This window comes from Podarcis tiliguerta (genome assembly GCF_965153285.1).
Source record: "Podarcis tiliguerta genome assembly, chromosome: 18".
Lineage (NCBI taxonomy): Eukaryota > Metazoa > Chordata > Lepidosauria > Squamata > Lacertidae > Podarcis > Podarcis tiliguerta.
The window spans coordinates 3,388,021-3,405,726 of record NC_139551.1 but is presented as its reverse complement, the minus strand read 5'-3'; the positions used below and the strand labels follow the sequence as shown (position 1 = coordinate 3,405,726).

General features: G+C 50.3%; 2 protein-coding genes across 2 annotated transcripts in view; both read left to right on the top strand.

Moving 5' to 3' along the window:
• Positions 1 to 342: 342 nt before the first annotated feature.
• Positions 343 to 1,556, top strand: LOC310668515 (prohibitin 1-like). The gene has a single exon (XM_083421895.1). It carries the CDS (start codon positions 640 to 642, stop codon positions 1,468 to 1,470), a length of 831 nt encoding a protein of 276 aa, XP_083278021.1. The 5' UTR covers positions 343 to 639; the 3' UTR covers positions 1,471 to 1,556.
• Positions 1,557 to 11,240: 9,684 nt separating this feature from the next.
• The window catches only part of LOC310668457 (calcium/calmodulin-dependent protein kinase type IV-like), a 39,044-nt gene continuing 32,578 nt past the window's right edge, over positions 11,241 to 17,706 (top strand). Inside the window, exons 1-2 of the mRNA XM_083421784.1 lie at positions 11,241 to 11,457; positions 11,791 to 12,387. Coding sequence (XP_083277910.1) covers positions 12,287 to 12,387 — 101 coding nt within the window. The 5' untranslated portion in view covers positions 11,241 to 11,457; positions 11,791 to 12,286. The remainder of the gene's footprint in view (positions 11,458 to 11,790; positions 12,388 to 17,706) is intronic.

Below are 17,706 nucleotides of genomic sequence, written 5' to 3'. Positions count from 1 at the left end.
TGAACTGCTAGGTTGGCAGGAGCTGGGACAGAAAAACGGGAGCTCACCCCGTCGCGGGGATTCGAACTGCCAACCTTCCAATCGCCAAGCCCAAGAGGCTCAGTGGTTTAAAAGCAGACCACCTCTGACAGTTGTGGAAGAACATACGATCCCTCCCAGATACCCTTTTTAAAATTATTGCACATCCATGATGGTTGGTGCTCTCGACGCTGTCAGAGCGGTCACACAGGATTCCCTCTTCCACTACTGTCTGTGCCTGCAAAAGTTTGGGGTTGGCTGTGCTGCCCCTCTTCCAATCAGCGCCATTTCCTGTCCTTTTTCCAGTTGCGGCATCACAAAGCAGGGCTCGGCGATGTCGTGGGGCGGTGACATCACAAGGCAGGCCCCAGTGGTGTCGCAAGGCTGTCAACCCCTGAGAGCCCCCAAAAGAGACCCTGACATGGGGGTTCGAGATTTGGGGCACATGGCTTTGGGTGTGCACCACTTTCCTTCGCTCCTTTGCCACTGCAATCGGAAGGGCTTCCGATTCCATCGGCCCGTAGGTGAGAGGGCAAAGATTTTACATGAACACAGAACAACCGGGGGACTTGGCTGAGCGCTCACGTGGAGTTCGGGTCGCCACGAGTCGTGAAGAGCCCAATGGCCACCAAGATCTTTGAAACCATGAGCAGACTAGGCCTGGGTCTGGCGCTTGCCGGTGGCATAGTCAACTCTGTTGTTTACACCGTGGATGCGGGCCACAAGGCCGTCATCTTTGACCGGTTCCGGGGCGTCCGGGATGTTGTGGTGGGAGAAGGGAGCCACTTCCTCGTCCCCTGGGTGCAGAAACCGGTCATCTTCGACTGCCGCTCTCGCCCGCGCAACATCCCGGTCGTCACCGGCAGCAAAGATCTACAGAACGTGGACATCACCCTGAGGATCTTGTTCAGGCCGGTGGCGGCGCAGCTTCCCTGGATCTACACCAGGGTGGGCGAGGACTACGACGAGAGGGTGCTGCCCTCCATCACGACCGAGACCCTGAAGTCGGTGGTGGCTCGTTTCGACGCCGGCGAGCTCATCGCCCAATGGGAGCTGGTCTCCCGGCAGGTCAGCGAAGAACTGGTGGAAAGAGCAGCCCCCTTTGGTCTCGTCCTGGACGACGTTTCCTTGACGCACCTTACATTCGGGAAGGAGTTTGTGGAGGCCGTCGAAATGAAGCAAGTGGCCCAGCAGGAAGCAGAAAGGGCCAGGTTCATAGTGGAGAAGGCTGGGCAGCTGAAAGCCGCGGCGGTTCTCTCCGCCGAAGGTGACGCAAAGGCCGCTCAGCTCATCGCCAGCTCGCTGGCTTCGGCGGGCGACGGACTCATCGAACTGCGCAAGATCGAGGCAGCTGAGGACATTGCTTTCCACCTTGCGCCGTCCCGCAACGTCACCTATCTGCCCACGTTGGTCCAGCCAGCCCAGCAAGTGAAGCTGGCATCCACATCCTAATAGATTTAGCCGCAATTTTAAAGCTTTCCCCATTTTTAGGGGGATTGAAAATTCAAGATGTCCTGATTAAAATGCATTGGAAATCCCTCTGTTTGTTTTCATTGCTTATTTATATATATAAAAATTATACAGTGGTAGCTTGGTTCCCGAACGGATTGGCTCCCGAATGCCGCAAACCCGGACGTGAGTGTTCTGGTTTGTGAACATTTTTCGGAAGCCGAACGTCCGATGCGGCTGTCGGCTATTGTTTCCGGGGGCCCTGCACCAAGCAGAAGCTGCGCCTTGGTTTTTGAACATTTCAAACGGACTTCCGGAACGGATTAAGCTTGGCGCTTTTGTTTTTGCTATTTATTTGCGTTTTTGAGGCTTTTTCGGTTCATTTGTTTTTGTGACTGTGTGGAACCCAGTTCAGCTACTAATTTGACTGATTGTGTGACTGCGGAAATGGATAAAAGTCCCCCATCCAAACAAAGACTATCATCAGTGCAGGTAAGAAAAATATTTAATTTGAATTTTTATCATCTACAATACTGTCTTATTTATTTTATAGTACAGCACATTGATTATTGCTTTCACTTTATGCACCGATGGTCTTGTTAGAGATCAAAAATCGGGTTAAATTGCTGTTTCAGAGGTTGTTTTTAAAAGTCTGGAACAGATTAATCCGTTTTGCATTGCTTTCTATGGGAAAGCGCGCCTTGGTTTTGGAACGCTTTGCTTTTGGAACTTTCAACTTCTGAGGTACAACTGCAGTGGATGTGACTACGTAGTCCTGGTAATTTTAATGGGGGTTCTACTTTGAGAAGGACATGGGGTCTTATTAGATGGAGCTTAGAAAGCTCCATGGTTGAGTGGGCTGCAGAGAAATAAATGCATCTTTGTGGCCATGATGACTGGGCTGGCGAGGGCGGAGGGCAGAAGATCTTATCCGAAAGGAAACGGCGAACCCAAGTCCCCCGCGTTAAAAACAAGGCACAGAAAATAACCCAACCAGGATTCTCAGAAAGTATCTCTATTAGAATATTATTTTTTCTCATATCTGAGACAATTCCAGGCTTCCTTGATGTCTCCTGACTGCCGACGACTCCTTTCAAACAGAGAGCCTTGCTTGGTTTTCGTTTCATATCTCTTTTTCCCCTGGAAAACGGAATACATTGACTCTGTCTCATGTCCTTCTGGTGTCCCTGTTATGTTCCTGAGATTTCGGGAGGGGGCTGGTGGGACGGCTGGATTTGCATCCAGTTTCTCTGAGCTGGAGGGAAGAGGAGGGGGTGGGAGGGAGAGAAAGAGAGAGAGAGAAAGAGAAAGAGAAAGAGAGAGAGAGAGAGAGAGAGAGAGAGATGGCTGTCTAAGGATAATGATTATTTATCACTGTTTCATCTCCAGCATCCGCCGAGCTCAGTGTTTTATCCACAGCAAATAAATAAATATGTTTAAACAGAGGACACTGCCAAGCAGGTCTGCAAACATGGAATTGGCTCCCTTTCCCCCATCCTACCACTGCCCTCTCTGGTTCCTCTGTGGCATTTTTGGAAGGCATGGTTCTTCTGAGATGGTCTGAGTTGCCCAGGCCCGAAGTTAACTTGCCTGAGACCCAGCCTTTTCCTGCAGGGGAAAGGCTTATAGGGACATAGGAAGCTACCTTTTAGCAAGTCAAGACCATTGATCCACCCAGCTCAGAATTGTCCACACTGACCGGCAGCAGCAGTGTGTGGGGGGGTCATTCCCAGCCCTACCTAGAGATGCTAGGGGGAGTGAACATGGGACCTGCTCTCTCACTGAGCAATGGTGCTTCCTCTAAAAATAAAGATTCCAGTCCTCATTGTTCTGAATTAAGGGAACATGGACTGCAAGAAGATCAAACCTCTCCATTCTGAAGGAAATCAGCCCTGAGTGCTCACTGGAAGGACAGATCCTGAAGCTGAGGCTCCAAGACTTGGGCCACCTCATGAGAAGAGAAGACTCCCTGGGAAAGACCCTGATGCTGGGAAAGATGGAGGGCGCAAGGAGAAGGGGACGACAGAGGACAAGATGGTGGGACAGTGTTCTCGAAGCTACAAACATGAGCCTGACCAAACTGCGGGAGGCAGTGGAAGACAGGAGTGCCTGGCGTGCTCTGGTCCACGGGGTCACGAAGAGTCGGACACGACTAAACAACTAAACAACAACTTATTTCCAGTGGGGACTCAGTGTCCAACCTCGGCAGGCAGACTGCAGTCCAGAGCCAGAGAACCAGAGGCAGCCAAGCAGAGGGCGGCGGGTTCCAGGTGCCAACCTCAGCGTGGCTCTCAGGTCCACGCCACCACACGCCAGTTGTGCCGCAGACGAGTCAGTGAGCAGCAACCTGGCTCCAAACGACAGCAATCTTTCTTTTACGGGTAAAGTGAAACAATCTGAGCGTCATAACAACTTGGCCACAATAAGGAAATTTTGCCCATGGTATGACTGTTTTCCACCTTCCCATCTCGACTCTGCATAACCTAGCAATTCCAAAATATAGACGCGCTTTTACTCTCGCAAGATTGAATGTATTGCCCTCGGCTGCACCTGAGGGGTGATTCCAAAATACTCCACACGAAAAACGCTTATGTCCCTGTGGAGATGGCAGTCCCAAATCGGCGCATGCCTTTCTGGCTTGCACTCTTTATAAAGACTTGAGGAATGAGATTATCACCCCTTTTTTGTTGTCCATTCCAGGTCGCCCAACCACTGCCACCGTGTCCTTTCTCTTGGCAGATCAAGATGAGCAGGCGATAGCAAAGGCGGCAAGGTTTTTCACTGGCGCAATCAGAATAAGATCCACTATTTGACCATTCAAAACCCCAAAATGTATTTTAGATAATTGACTTTTTCTTTCTATTCTTTGTATATCATATCGTTGTTCTTTTGCTATGGCTGATGGCTGATGCAAATAAAAATTCATTCATTCATTCATTCAATGTCACGACGCCCAGCCACTACCACCATGTACCATATTTTTCGCTCTATAAGACGCACCAGACCACAAGACGCACCTAGTTTTTGGAGGACGAAAACAAGAAAAAAATATTCGGAATCTCAGAAGCCAGAATAAGAGGGATTGCTGCACAGCGAAAGCAGCAATCCCTCTTGCTGTTCTGGCTTCTGGGATAGCTGCGCAGCCTGCATTCGCTCCATAAGACGCACACACATTTCCCCTTACTTTTTAGGAGGGGAAAAGTGAGTCTTATAGAGCAAAAAATACGGTAATTTCTCTTGGCAGATCAAGATGAGCAGGTGACAGCAAAGGTGGCAAGGTTTTTAGCTGGGACAATCAGAATAAGGTCCACTATTTGACTACCGATTCAAAACTCTAAAATGTATTTTATATAATTGACATTTTATTTCTATTCTTTGTCTATCGTATTTATTGTTTTATTTATTGTTGGCTGAGTCATTCATTCTTCCTTTTTCCTCTGTCCTTGAACCCCCACATGATGTTCCTGCTTTGCAGGGGGCTGGACTAGATGGCACTTTGGTCCCTGTCCAACTCTACCAATCTACGATTCCATGAGATAATCAGTCTTCCACTCCCCTCCCTTTTCACAGCTCGCTGAACACCGGTGGCTGGGAGCCAAAGCGTTGTCATCTGCGAGCCAGATCTGGGGAGAACCGTGTGTCGAGGGAGCCGGATTCAAGTTCCCAGCACCGCAGAAAAAGGGAATTTTGTTGTGTTGCCCTTTGCCAGGGGCCAAGTCTGACAATTCGGGGAGCCGAGTATCGCCCCCCCAGATCGAAGAGTCTCAGAGCCCCTGGCGCAACGGGTTGGAAGGGTCGAATCCAGACGGAGGAGTGGAAGGAGAGGGCCGTCTCCTCGCTCGCTAACCAGCCGGAAGAAATGGAGCGTGTTATTAAAATCCCATTAGCACGCATTTCGCATATTCAATATCCCGAACGCCGTCGGAGGAACCCATGGCGAGGCGCGACCTCATTCGCTTGCCCCTGCTGGAGCGCTAATTTCCTACCTTGTAGGTACAAGAGAAAGACCATGTTAGAATTCCTCACCGGTGCAAGGACATCGTCTGCCTTCTGGGAGCCTGCAAATGGATGATCCCAGAGGCGGAAGAATGTCCTTGGGCTGGCGGAGAATTCTAACACCGTCTTTTACATGCTGCGGCGGATACGGCGCTCAGAGCCAGCTTCTCTGCCTGGTCTCCTGAGCACTGGGGAACAGGTGGGCTGGGCTGGATTAACAGATGCGCCGCAGGCCCCAAAGCGCCAAGGGCCAGAGCAGTGCTGGGTTAAGAAGTACGCAAGCTTTAAAGACCGGTGTCTGAAGTCACCCGACGGCATGGCTGGACCCTGCCCCAAAATATAGGATGCAGACCTTATGCTGTTGTTGTCTAGTCGTGTCCGACTCTTTGTGACCCCCTGGACCAGAGCATGCCAGGCACTCCTGTCTTCCACTGCCTCCCACAGTTTGGTCAAACTCATGCTGGTAGCTTCGAGAACACTATCCAAGCATCTCATCCACTGTCGCCCCCTTCTCCTTGTGCCCTCCATCTTTCCCAACATCAGGGTCTTTTCCAGGGAGTCTTCTCTATACCCACATCAGATTATGGATCTGTTTAAGAACATAATACCCCAAAGAACCTAGAAGTTCAGATAGACTGTCTCTGGAGCTGGAGGTTCCATAGAAGATCCCAGCAGCTGTGTTGGGCCAAAGGAGGCCTATCTAGTTCAGCATCCTTCACAGGGGCGGAGAAAGGGGGGGCGGTGGGTCAGACCGCCCCGGGTGTCACCACTGAGGGGGTGACAAAATGCCAGGCGGCACTCACCGCAGAGCCTGCAGTGTGCCGGAGCCACGCATCTATCCTGGGAGAGACATGGTGGCTTGGGCGCGTGCAGGCTCCGTGCTGCCCAAATGGTCCGCCTGCTGCCTCCCCCCCAGCTGTAGGGCGGCTGAGTGGGAGGAGGCAGGCAGACTCCGGAGGCCCCGCGGTGCGCCCTGCCCCATGGGCAAACTGAACCTGGCGCCATCTGCATTCAGAATCTGTACTCTACCACTAAATAGTAAAGGTAAAGGGACCCCTGACCATTAGGTCCAGTCGTGGCCGACTCTGGGGTTGCGGCGCTCATCTCACTTTATTGGCCAAGGGAGCCGGCATACAGCTTCCGGGTCATGTGGCCAGCAGGACTAAGCCACTTCTGGCAAACCAGAGCAGCGGACGGAAACACCCTTTACCTTCCCGCCGGAGCGGTACCTATTTATCTACTTGCACTTTGACGTGCTTTCGAACTGCTAGGTTGGCAGGAGCAGGGACCGAGCAACAGGAGCTCACCCTGTCGCGGGGATTCAAACCGCCGACCTTCTGATCGACCTTCTGATCGGCAAGTCCTAGGCTCTGCGGTTTAACCCACAGCGCCACCCATGTCCCTTAACCACTGAATATTTTCCTTTAAAATAAAGCAAGATTACAGTTCTTATGGTTTGGGGGTGGGTGGGAATGTGAATAGGGATATAGGGTGTTGGGTTATACCAAATCAGGCCTATTGGTCTGATCCCTTTGCCAACCTACAGAGAAGGAAGCAGGGGGGGTTTTTTTGGGGGGGAGGGAAAGTGAGAGACAAGACAGGAAGTTTTGCTGACCCTTTTGGCAGTTGAAAATGAGGCTTGAAGATAGTGAGATTTTGCATCAATCTGGGTCTCCTTTTAAGACATTGCTTTTCCCTCGTTCTAAAGGCTTCGCACCCCTCAATCCAAAGTTTGGGGGTCCGGCTCTCCATCGTGCACCCCCATCCTTCTCTCTCTCTCCCTCGTCTGCCTTCCAACATCTTTTTAAAAGAAGGGAGAAGATAAAATCCAGGCGCCTTTTAACCTGTGATCTGCTGCATCTTGATGTTAAAATTTCCTTTCCCCGCCAGAAGGTTTAACGCCTTCACCCCTTTACTCCTTTGGAAAGGTTTTAAATGCAAAACAAAGGAAGATGTGCTGCGCTGTTCTTAAAAGAGAGGCCTTCACTTTGGGGAAAGACCCATAGCTCAGCAGTAGAGCTTCTGCTTCGCAGGCAGAAGGTCTTGGGCTCAGACCCCAGGTAAGGCTGAGAAGGCAGCCCTTTTCCAAAATCCTGGAGCTCTGCTGCCACTCAGTGCAGAGCAGTCAGTGATGCAGCAAGGTTGTGGCTCGGGGAAAAGCGGCTTCCAGTCTTCCTTTTTAAATCATACTTTGGTTCAGAGTCAGAGTCAACTGTCTGACTTTTCGAAAATATCTGAAGGCAGCCCTGTTTAGGGAAGTTTTTAATGTTTGATGCTTTATGGTGTTTTTCATATTCGGTTGGGAGCCGCCTAGATGGGTGAGGTATAAGTAATAAATTAGTAGTAGTAGCAGTAGCAGTAGCAGCAATAGTATTGTTGTTGTTTAGTCTTTTAGTCGTTTCCGCCTCTTCGTGACCCCCTGGACCAGAGCACGCCAGGCCCTCCTGTCTTCCACTGCCTCCCGCAGTTTGGTCAAACTCATGCTGGTAGCTTCGAGAACACTGTCCCACCATCTCGTCCTCTGTCGTCCCCTTCTCCTTGTGCCCTCCATCTTTCCCAGCATCAGGGTATTTTCTAGGGAGTCTTCTCTTCTCATGAGGTGGCCAAAGTCTTGGAGCCTCAGCTTCAGGATCTGTCCTTCCAGTGAGCACTCAGGACTGATTTCCTTCAGGATGGAGAGGTTTGATCTTCTTGCAGTCCATGGGACTCTCAAGAGTCTCCTCCAGCACCAGAATTCAAAAGCATCCATTCTTCAGTCATCAGCCTTCTTGATGGTCCAGCTCTCACTTCCGTACATCACTACTGGGAAAACCAGAGCTTTTCCTATACTGACCTTTGTTGGCAAGGTGATGTCTCTAATTTTTAAGATGCTGTCTTAAAATAGTAGTGTTAGTATTATTAATTGGCCTGACTCAGTTTAGCTAAGTTCCCCCGTTCTACATTCCCGTTTCTGGTATTTTCCATTTTTCACTTTTGCCACGAGCCACTTTAATTGGTATCCACACAGAAAAGCAGGCTACAAATAGGAACACAGAACAAAACCCATCAGGAAAAGCCACAGCGACACTGATAAAGAGGCCAATAGCCCCGCCCTGTGGCCATTACCCACGACAGCAGCTGCCCAGCGGAATATAAGGACTTGCATCTATCTCTAGGGCTGGGCAAAGGTCCCTGGTCTCTCCTTCCCTTACAACAGTGGTTTTCAACCCGTGTGCCATGGCTCCCTGGGGTGCCTTGAAGGATGGTCAGGGGTGCGTGGGCAACACTGGCCTCTGCCCCTCTTCTCTTCCCTCCCCCCTCTGATGCCCTCTCGCGTCTCTGCCTCCCAAAGACTGGCACGGCTGTTTATTGCAGCACCCCTGGCTACAAGCTCCATAAGCGAATGGTGCCTCTGGGTTTGGCCACTTGGTGCTGGGTGCCAGGGGCTGAGGCGGCCATGGAGCAAGCAAGCATGCGGGCGAGGGAACGCAGCCAGCCAGTCTGCCTGCACTTGCTGTTGGGAATCGACAGACAAGTCCCAGGCCCCTGTGGGGCAGTATAAGGAAGCACCTCTCTTTGGGGTGGTTGGGGGGCAGCTCAAAGACCAGCGACTGCCCGGAGGATGCCAAAGTGAAGAGAAGAGGAGGCTGAGTAGGATTTGCCACAGCACCTGATCACAAGGGCATCTCCGCAAAGCTGGATGTTGGATGATTTTTAGAACATAAAGCAATTTCCCTAGGAAGAAAGCTGGCAGCATTCGAGCCCTTTTAATAATGTTGTTGTTAATCGTTCAGTCGTGTCCGCCTCTTCGTGACCCCCTGGACCAGAGCACACCAGGCACTTCTGTCTTCCACTGCCTCCCGCAGTTTGGTCAAACTCATGCTGGTAGCTTCGAGAACACTGTCCCACCATCTCGTCCTCTGTCGTCCCCTTCTCCTTGTGCCCTCCATCTTTCCCAACATCAGGGGCTTTTCCAGGGAGTCTTCTCTTCTCACAAGGTGGCCAAAGTCTTGGATTTTCAGCTTCAGGACCTGTCCTTCCAGTGAGCACTCAGGGCTGATTTCCTTCAGAATGGAGAGGTTGGATCTTCTTGCAGTCCATGGGACTCTCAAGAGTCTCCTCCAGCACCAGAATTCAAAAGCATCCATTCTTCGGCGATCAGCCTTCTTTATGGTCCAGCTCTCACTTCCATACATCACTACTGGGAAAACATTTACTATACAGACCTTTGTTGGCAAGGTGATGTCTCTGCTTTTTAAGATGTTGTCTAGGTTTGTCATCGCTTTTCTCCCAAGAAGCAGGCGTCTTTTAATTTCGTGGCTGCTGTCACCATCTGCAGTGATCATGGAGCCCAAGAAAGTAAAATCTCTCAGTGCCTCCATTTCTTCCCCTTCTATTTGCCAGGAGGTGATGGGACCAGTGGCCATGATCTTCATTTATTTGATGTTGAGCTTCAGACCATATTTTGCGCTCTCCTCTTTCACCCTCATTAAAAGGTTCTTTAATTCCTCCTCACTTTCTGCCATCAAGGTTGTGTCATATGCATATCTGAGGTTGTTGATATTTCTTCCGGCAATCTTAATATTAATAATAAATAATAATAATCATCATCATTATCATTTAATAATAATCATTTTATTATTTATACCCTGCGTGTCCAACTGGGTTGCCCCAGCCACTGTGGGCGGCTTCCAACACACACTAAAGCATAATTTTAAAAATGAAACGTTAAAAACCTCCTGACACAGGGTTGCTTTTTTAGTTTAGAGAAGAGGCGAGTAAGAGGCATCTGCACAACATGACTGGTCCAACAAAGTCGATGCTGAAGAATCCTTGCTTCGACATTGGTGATCTTTGCTTCTTCCAGTACACTGGTATTAGTTCGCCGGTCTTCCCAAGTGATGTGTGAAAACTTTCTGAGACACCGTTGATGGAAGCTTCCGAGGAGTTGGAGATGGCATTTATAAGTGGTCTGTGTTTCACTAGATGGGCTCGGCTAGCCCCTTTGGGTCCTCTGATGTTTGTAATGTCAAGAAGTGTAAAGTAGAGTTGCTGTTTATAAGTGGTCCATGTTTCACAAGCAAACAGTCAGGTTAAACCTGCTATAGCTTAGTTGGTAGAGTAAGGTAAAAGGGGTAAAGGGACCCCTGACCATTAGGTCCAGTCGTGGCCGACTCTGGGGTTGCGGCGCTCATCTCGCTTTATTGGTCGAGGGAGCCAGTGTACAGCTTCCGGGTCATGTGGCCAGCAGGACTAAGCCGCTTCTGGCGAACCAGAGCAGCGCACGGAAACACCGTTTACCTTCCCGCCGGAGCGGTACCTATTTATCCACTTGCACTTTGACATGCTTTCGAACTGCTAGGTTGGCAGGAGCAGGGACCGAGCAACGGGAGCTCACCCCGTCATTGCGGGGATTCGAACTGCCGACCTTCTGATCGTCAAGTCCTAGGCTCTGTGGTTTACCCCACAGCGCCATCTGCATCCCTAGTTGGTAGAGTGTTGTTGTTGTTTAGTCGTTCAGTCGTGTCCGACTCTTCGTGACCCCATGGACCAGAGCACGCCAGGCACTCCTGTCTTCAGTTGGTAGAGTACGAGACTCTTAATCTCAGGGTCGTGGGTTTGAGTCCCAAAAGATTCCTGCATTGCAGGGGGCTGGACTAGATGACCCTAGCGGTCCCTTCCAACTCTGCAATGGTACGATTCCCTGATCCCCTAGCTTGGCAGGATACGAAATGAGTTCCTCATGCTGCAGCATCTCTGCTCTGGAGCGCCGGAGGAAGTGGCAATGAAACGCAGGCGCCTTTGGGTGGCAGGAGCGAGCCGAGTTGAGGCTGAAGCTGGCAAGCCACACTTTCTCAAATAGAGGTCACCGGGATGTTGTCTCTCCCGGGCGTGGTCTCTGAGCATCCTCTGAGCATCATCCACCAGAGCAGGAGCGGAGGACCGCTCCGGAGGGAGAAATTGCACTCCGCCATGTGAAACTTGAACCTCGCCGAAAGGAAGGCTGCAGCCCAGGTTTGGAAAGCCGCTGATATTGTGGGGTTTATTTTCCAAATATAGATGCTGTAACTGTTATAATTACTGGAGAGGAGCAAGCAAGGGCCGTATCTTTTTCTTGGGCACCTGGCAAAACAGGGGTTCCCACGCCAACCCCAGCAGCAATCCTGGATTTAAATCTTGAAACTGGAGTGGGTGGGGGAGCGTTCCTCTCCGGGTTAGACCCCCCACACCTAAAAATATTTGCAATGGCCTGGAGGGAGGGTGGTTTGGGGTTTGGGGACAGGAATAACTTGACTTGTCCTACTCTGCCAGATTGGTACATTATTATTATTATTATTATTCCTCAAGGTGATCCCCATGATGTAGAAAAAGACGGAGACTTTGTCCAGAAGCAGAAGACACCTCATCACCTGGCCACCTGGAGGAGGTGGCCAACCCAGGCCTGAGTGAGAGAGCGTGCAGGAGTTCTCAGGCACCCCAAAACCTCAAGGGGTATCTCTAAAGGCAAAGACTCGCTTGCCTTTCTTTTGCAGGAGGCAGCTGGGGGCCTCGTGCAAAACGCGCATGTAAGGAGCGTGCAAGGAGCGTGTGAGGCGGCCCGAGGGGCTCCATCCAGCCAGCGAAGAAGCGCAGCAGAGGCCCACCTGCCACCCTCTTGTGTGGAGCTGGAAGCGGAGGAGGGAGATTTGAGGACTTTTATTCTGATCCTCCCCGGATAATCCTGGAAATTGCTTTCCCATCTCCGCCGCTCCCTCCCCGCCTGCCCATCTGCGATGCTTTAAGAGGGCCAAGCGAAAAGCCAGCCTCCTCGCCTCCGGGAAGGACCCTCGCCTCTGCCCCAAAGATGCCCACCTCAAAGCCGCTGGAGGACGAGTACTGGATCGAAGGATCCCGCAGGGATGCAGTCCTTGAGGATTTCTACATCATGGGCTCGGAACTCGGCAGGTAAGGATGGGATCTAGAATTCCCTCTGGCTGTTTATTGTTACAGTGGTACCTCGGGTTACATACGCTTCGGGTTACATACGCTTCAGGTTACAGACTCCGCTAACCCCGAAATAATACCTCGGGTTAAGAACTTTGCTTCGGGATGAGAACAGAAATCGTGCTCCGGCGGTGCGGCAGCAGCAGGAGGCCCCATTAGCTAAAGTGGTGCTTCAGGTTAAGAACAGTTTCAGGTTAAGAACGGACCTCCGGAACGAATTAAGTACTTAACCCGAGGTACCACTGTATTATCATCGGCATGCATGACACTTTGGAGGGACCAAAGGGGTGGGAAGCCATTTTATTCTGAAGATCACTAGTCCATCTAGCTTAGTACAGTCTACACTGGCTGGCAGCAGCTCTCCGGGATTTGGGGCAGGCTTACGTGGAGATATTGAGAATTGCACCCGGCACCTTCTGCGTCCAAAGCAGGTGCTGAAACGCTAAGCTGTGTGAGTTACTTCGCTGTTTGGAAACTCCCTGTAAGATTCCAGGCTTCGTGGATTCGAATACAGGACTGGTTTTAAGTTGGGACGTAACACACCTTATACTGAATCAGACTATTGGTCCATCTAGCCCCATACTGTCTACACGGGTGGGCAGCAGCGCTGCAGGGTCTCAGGCAAGCCACCTTTCCCAACTTTACTTGGAAATGCCGCTGAGAATTGAACCCAGAACTTCAGCAGGCATAGGAGGTGTTCTACCGCTGAGCTGCAGTCTTTCCTCTAAAACAGTAACAAGATTCCAGTCCTCATGTTTCCAAATAAAAGGCTGGTTTTAATAGGTGCCTTATACTGAGACACTGCTCCACTTATTATTATTATTATTATTATTATTATTATTATTATTATTATTAATTGATTTGCATACCGCCCTTCATCCAAAGCTGGCAGGGCAGTCCAAAGCATAAAAACACAAAGTGCAGAATAAAAACAAGAACGTAAACAAAGCGAACCAATAGCCCTCCCTTCCAGAATATTAATCACCCCCAAACCTGGTAGAAGAGGAATGTTTTTGCCAGCTCCCAGTGCCAGGTTTACGTATAATCTAAGCAAGCTATAGGTTAGGGCCCCACTCTCTTGGCGGCCCCCCAAAAAAATTAAAGGGGGGGGGAAACCTGGATGTACATTTCCGAAATATGAGATAAAAAAACCAATAAAATAAAACCTACATCCAGCAACAGTGTTGGGTAAGCTCCTATTTCTAATCTGCAAATAGCTTTAGATACCTATTAGGTCCATAAATGATCATATAGCATATATTCAAGAAAAAAAACAGCAATTATTTGTTGTTGTCAAAGGACAGCTGGACATAGAAAGGGCCCCATTACCTTCAGTAGCTTAGGGCCTCATCAAACCTAAATCCGGCCCTGCCTGCTCCCTAAAGGTGTATAATGAAGGAGCCAGGCAAGCCACTCTGGGGAGAGAATTCTACAAATGGCAGAGCCTCTGCAGAAAAGGCTCTGCTCTCTGTGTTGCCAACATCCAGACCTCACGTGGAGGAGGCACACAAATAATGGCGCCAGGATTGTTGACACGGTCTGGCAGCGGTTCTCTGGGGGTCTCAGGCAGGGGAAATATTTCCAGCCCTCCTGCCCCAGAGATGCTTTTGGGGACTGAATTTGGGAAATCTGCTAGCAAAGCAGATTGCCCCAACCATAGGAGTTCCCTTACTGTTAGGTAAAGGTAAAGGACCCCTAGACAGTTAAGTCCAATCAAAGGCAACTCTGGGGTTGCAGCGCTCATCTCGCTTTCAGGCCAAGGGACCCGGTGTTTGTCCGCAGTCAGCTTTCTGAGTCATGTGGCCAGCAGGACTAAAACACTTCTGGCACAACAGGACACCGTGACGTAAACCAGAGCGCACGGATATGCCGTTTACCTTCCCACCACGTTGGTACCTATTTATCTACTCGCCCAGGCGTGCTTTCCAACTGCTAGGTTGGCAGGAGCTGGGACAGAGCAACGGCAGCTCACCCCGTCGTGGGGATTCGAACCGCCGACCTTCTGATCGGCAAACCCAAGAGGCTCAGTGGTTTAGACCACAGTCCCACCCACGTCTGTTAGGTGTTACCACCTGCATACTGTTAGGTGATGTACTGTAAGATTCCAGTCCTCGTGATTCTGAATTTAAATAGGAAATTAAGAAAGTGCAATGTACTGAATCAGACCTTGCCCCATTTAGCTCCGTATTGTCTACACTTACCGACAACAGCTCTGTGGGAGGTTGGTGAGGACTGTGCCCTGGGAGAGTTTTGGGGGCCAGACACCAAGGTCTGGAGGGCCGCATGTGTCTGCAAATGTCTACTTCTTTCCAAAAAATATACATTCCTTTTTCCTTTTGGTGCCCCTGTTGTGCTACTGCCCCTAAGCACGTGCTTAAATCTGCCTAGCGGGCAATCCAGTCTTTTGCCCTTCAGGGTTCAGACCCCACCCCACCTTGCACCGCCCCCCTTTGATTTTCACAACGAAAGCTGTGAAACTCTGCATGGGAGTCAATCCCATTGCGCTCAGCAGCCGATAAGCACTGGTTCGCATTCTGCACCTCTGGGTGCGCATGCCTGCCGCCAGAAACACGCCTGGGTGGATGTCTCGCACCCCAGCAGAGCTGCCAAGGACTTCTTTGAACTGACAATAAGAAATCATAAAACAACTCTTGCTCGCTTTTTTCATTAACCTGAAGAGCAAGCCCCCTCTTGCCATTTTTGTCCACAACCCTGCAAGGTAGGTGAGTCTGAGAGGTTGGCCACACCCAAAGCCACACACCCTGGGATATTCAGGGCCGAGTAGAGAGATTTGAATCCTGGTCTCTCTCAGGTCGTCGTCCGACAATCTAAACACTACCCAACACAGATAGCGATGATGTTTTGCAGGATATTTAGCTTCCTTGGGTGGTGTTTAATCACTTGGTGAACATTCAAGCGGTGGTGGCGCTGTGGGTTAAACCTCAGAGCCTAGGACTTGCCGATCAGAAGGTCGGCGGTTCGAATCCCCGCAATGACGGGGTGAGCTCCCGTTGCTCAGTCCCTGCTCCTGCCCACCTGGCAGTTCGAAAGCACGTCCAAGTGCAAGTAGGCGGGAAGGTAAACGACATTTCCGTGCGCTGCTCTGGTTCGCCAGAAGCGGCTTAGTCCTGCTGGCCACATGACCCGGAAGCTGTACACCGGCTCCCTTGGCCAATAAAGCGAGATGAGCGCTGCAACCCCAGAGTCAGTCACGACTGGACCTAATGGTCAGGGGTCCCTTTACCTTTTACCTTTAGTTTCCTTGGGTGATGTTTAATCACTTGGTGAACGTTCAAGCGGCGGTGGGGGTAAATGTGTTGGGTCTTTAGGAAGCTCCTGGCATGCTCTTCTAGTAAATACACATTGAGATGTGTTTTTAAAATGCTTATATTTGGGGGATATTAATCCTGATCAGTGCGGTGGCTGTAACAGAGCCGTTGGGTAAATCCTTAATTAGGGACATAGACTCTCTCTCTCTCTCTCTCTCTCTCTCTGGCTCTCCCAGGGAGGGAGGGAGAAAAAGCAGAATTCATTTCACTGTTTCATCGCCTTTCTTTCAGTCTTGCCACCGCCTCCGTGGTATCTCTCTTAAGGCATGCTCAGCCAAATTGAACAAACAGACACCTTAGCCTTTGTTAATTTTCCATCTGGCTCATGGGAGTGAGAGAAGAACAGTTGCTTTCACTTAAGAGATTATCTGGAATTTTGCAAAAGCCCTTCCTTAAGAACACTGCTCCTTTCTAGTCGTGACTCCAGCCCCCCTTTCACAACATGCAAGGTTGCTCTGCTTGCAAAATTCAGCTTCCAAAGAATTGTGGGGAGCTTCAGGGTGGCAGGAGAGGATATATTGTTTATCAATATCCTTCCTAATTGGACTAGCAGAGTTAAAGGTAAAGGTAAAGGGACCCCTGACCATTAGGTCCAGTCGTGGCCGACTCGATGGTTGCGGCGCTCATCTCGCTTTACTGGCCGAGGGAGCCGGCATACAGCTTCTGGGTCGTGTGGCCAGCAGGACTAAGCCGCTTCTGGCGAACCAGAGCAGCGCACGGAAACCTTCCTGCTGGAGCGGTACCTATTTATCTACTTGCACTTTGACATGCTTTTGAACTGCTAGGTTGGCAGGAACAGGGACAGAGCAACAGGAGCTCACCCCGTCGCAGGGATTCGAACCGCTAACCTTCTGATCAGCAAGTCCTAGGCTCTGTGGTTTAACCCACAGCTCCACCTGTGTCCCAGAGTAGTAGCAGAGTTACATTCCCCTTTTTACATGCACAGCAGATAGTTGGTTGCAGGCTTGTGTGAGCCGGTCACTTTTATACAGTTCAACCTGTCTTCAGAATGAATTGTACGTTCCTGTTAAGTTTCCTTGAATCCCTCTTCAAAGAATAAAGAAGCCACAATCTTATTCAAAGTCAATAAAAGAAGTTGACTCACATCAGTTCACAGTTGGATTCCTGAAGGCAGAGTTAGTTACAAATATGTACATGTGGATCTACCCAATATGGGGGAAGAATCCCAGTGCTTCTGCTAGCTGAGAGCTGGCAGAGCAGTCCTAGCTAAAAGCTGGTCAAATGAAGAAGGAAGTCAAAAAGAGAGAAGGGTGCTGCGTGACTCGTCCTTTCGTTACCTGGACAGGTAAGGTCAAGCCCACCTTCTATCACATGCAAAAGGAAGGATGCTCCAGCCAGGAGGAACAGGAAGCTTCGACTGGCTGGACCAAACACTCCCTCGCATGTCTTCTCTAGCATTACAAGGAATGTTGTACTTGACTGTCTCTCATGGATCATATCCTACAAGAATTTCAACCTATCTATCTCTTCTTCTTTTACCCTCCTTTATAACTTTCCATGTGCATGGAGAATATGTCAGGTGAATCTCAGTGTAATGCATGGAAATGTGTCTGGGCGGACAGTGTGGTGTAATGGTTAGAGTAGACATTCCTAAAGTAGATTTGATATCCCGCTTAATCACTACCTTAAGGAGTCTCAAAGCGGTCAGCAATCTCCTTTCCCTTCCTCCCCCACAACAAACACTCTGTAGGTGAGTGGGGCTGAGAGACTTCAGAGAAGTGTGACTGGCCCAAGGTCACCCAGCAGCTGCATGTGGAGGAGCGGGGAAGCGAACCCGGTTCCCCAGATTACGAGTCCACCTCTCTAACCACTACACCACACTGCCCCCTGGAGGGCGGTGGGGTTACCTCGTAGGACACTAAAAGGCAAGGGGGCAGCAGAGGAGCGCTGGAGGTGTAAATCAGACTTTAAAAAGCTCCTCTCCTAGGTT

Excerpts from the sequence above, each read along its gene's own strand:
- LOC310668515 (XM_083421895.1), top strand. The coding sequence starts at position 640 with ATGGCCACCAAGATCTTTGAAACCATGAGCAGACTAGGCCTGGGTCTG.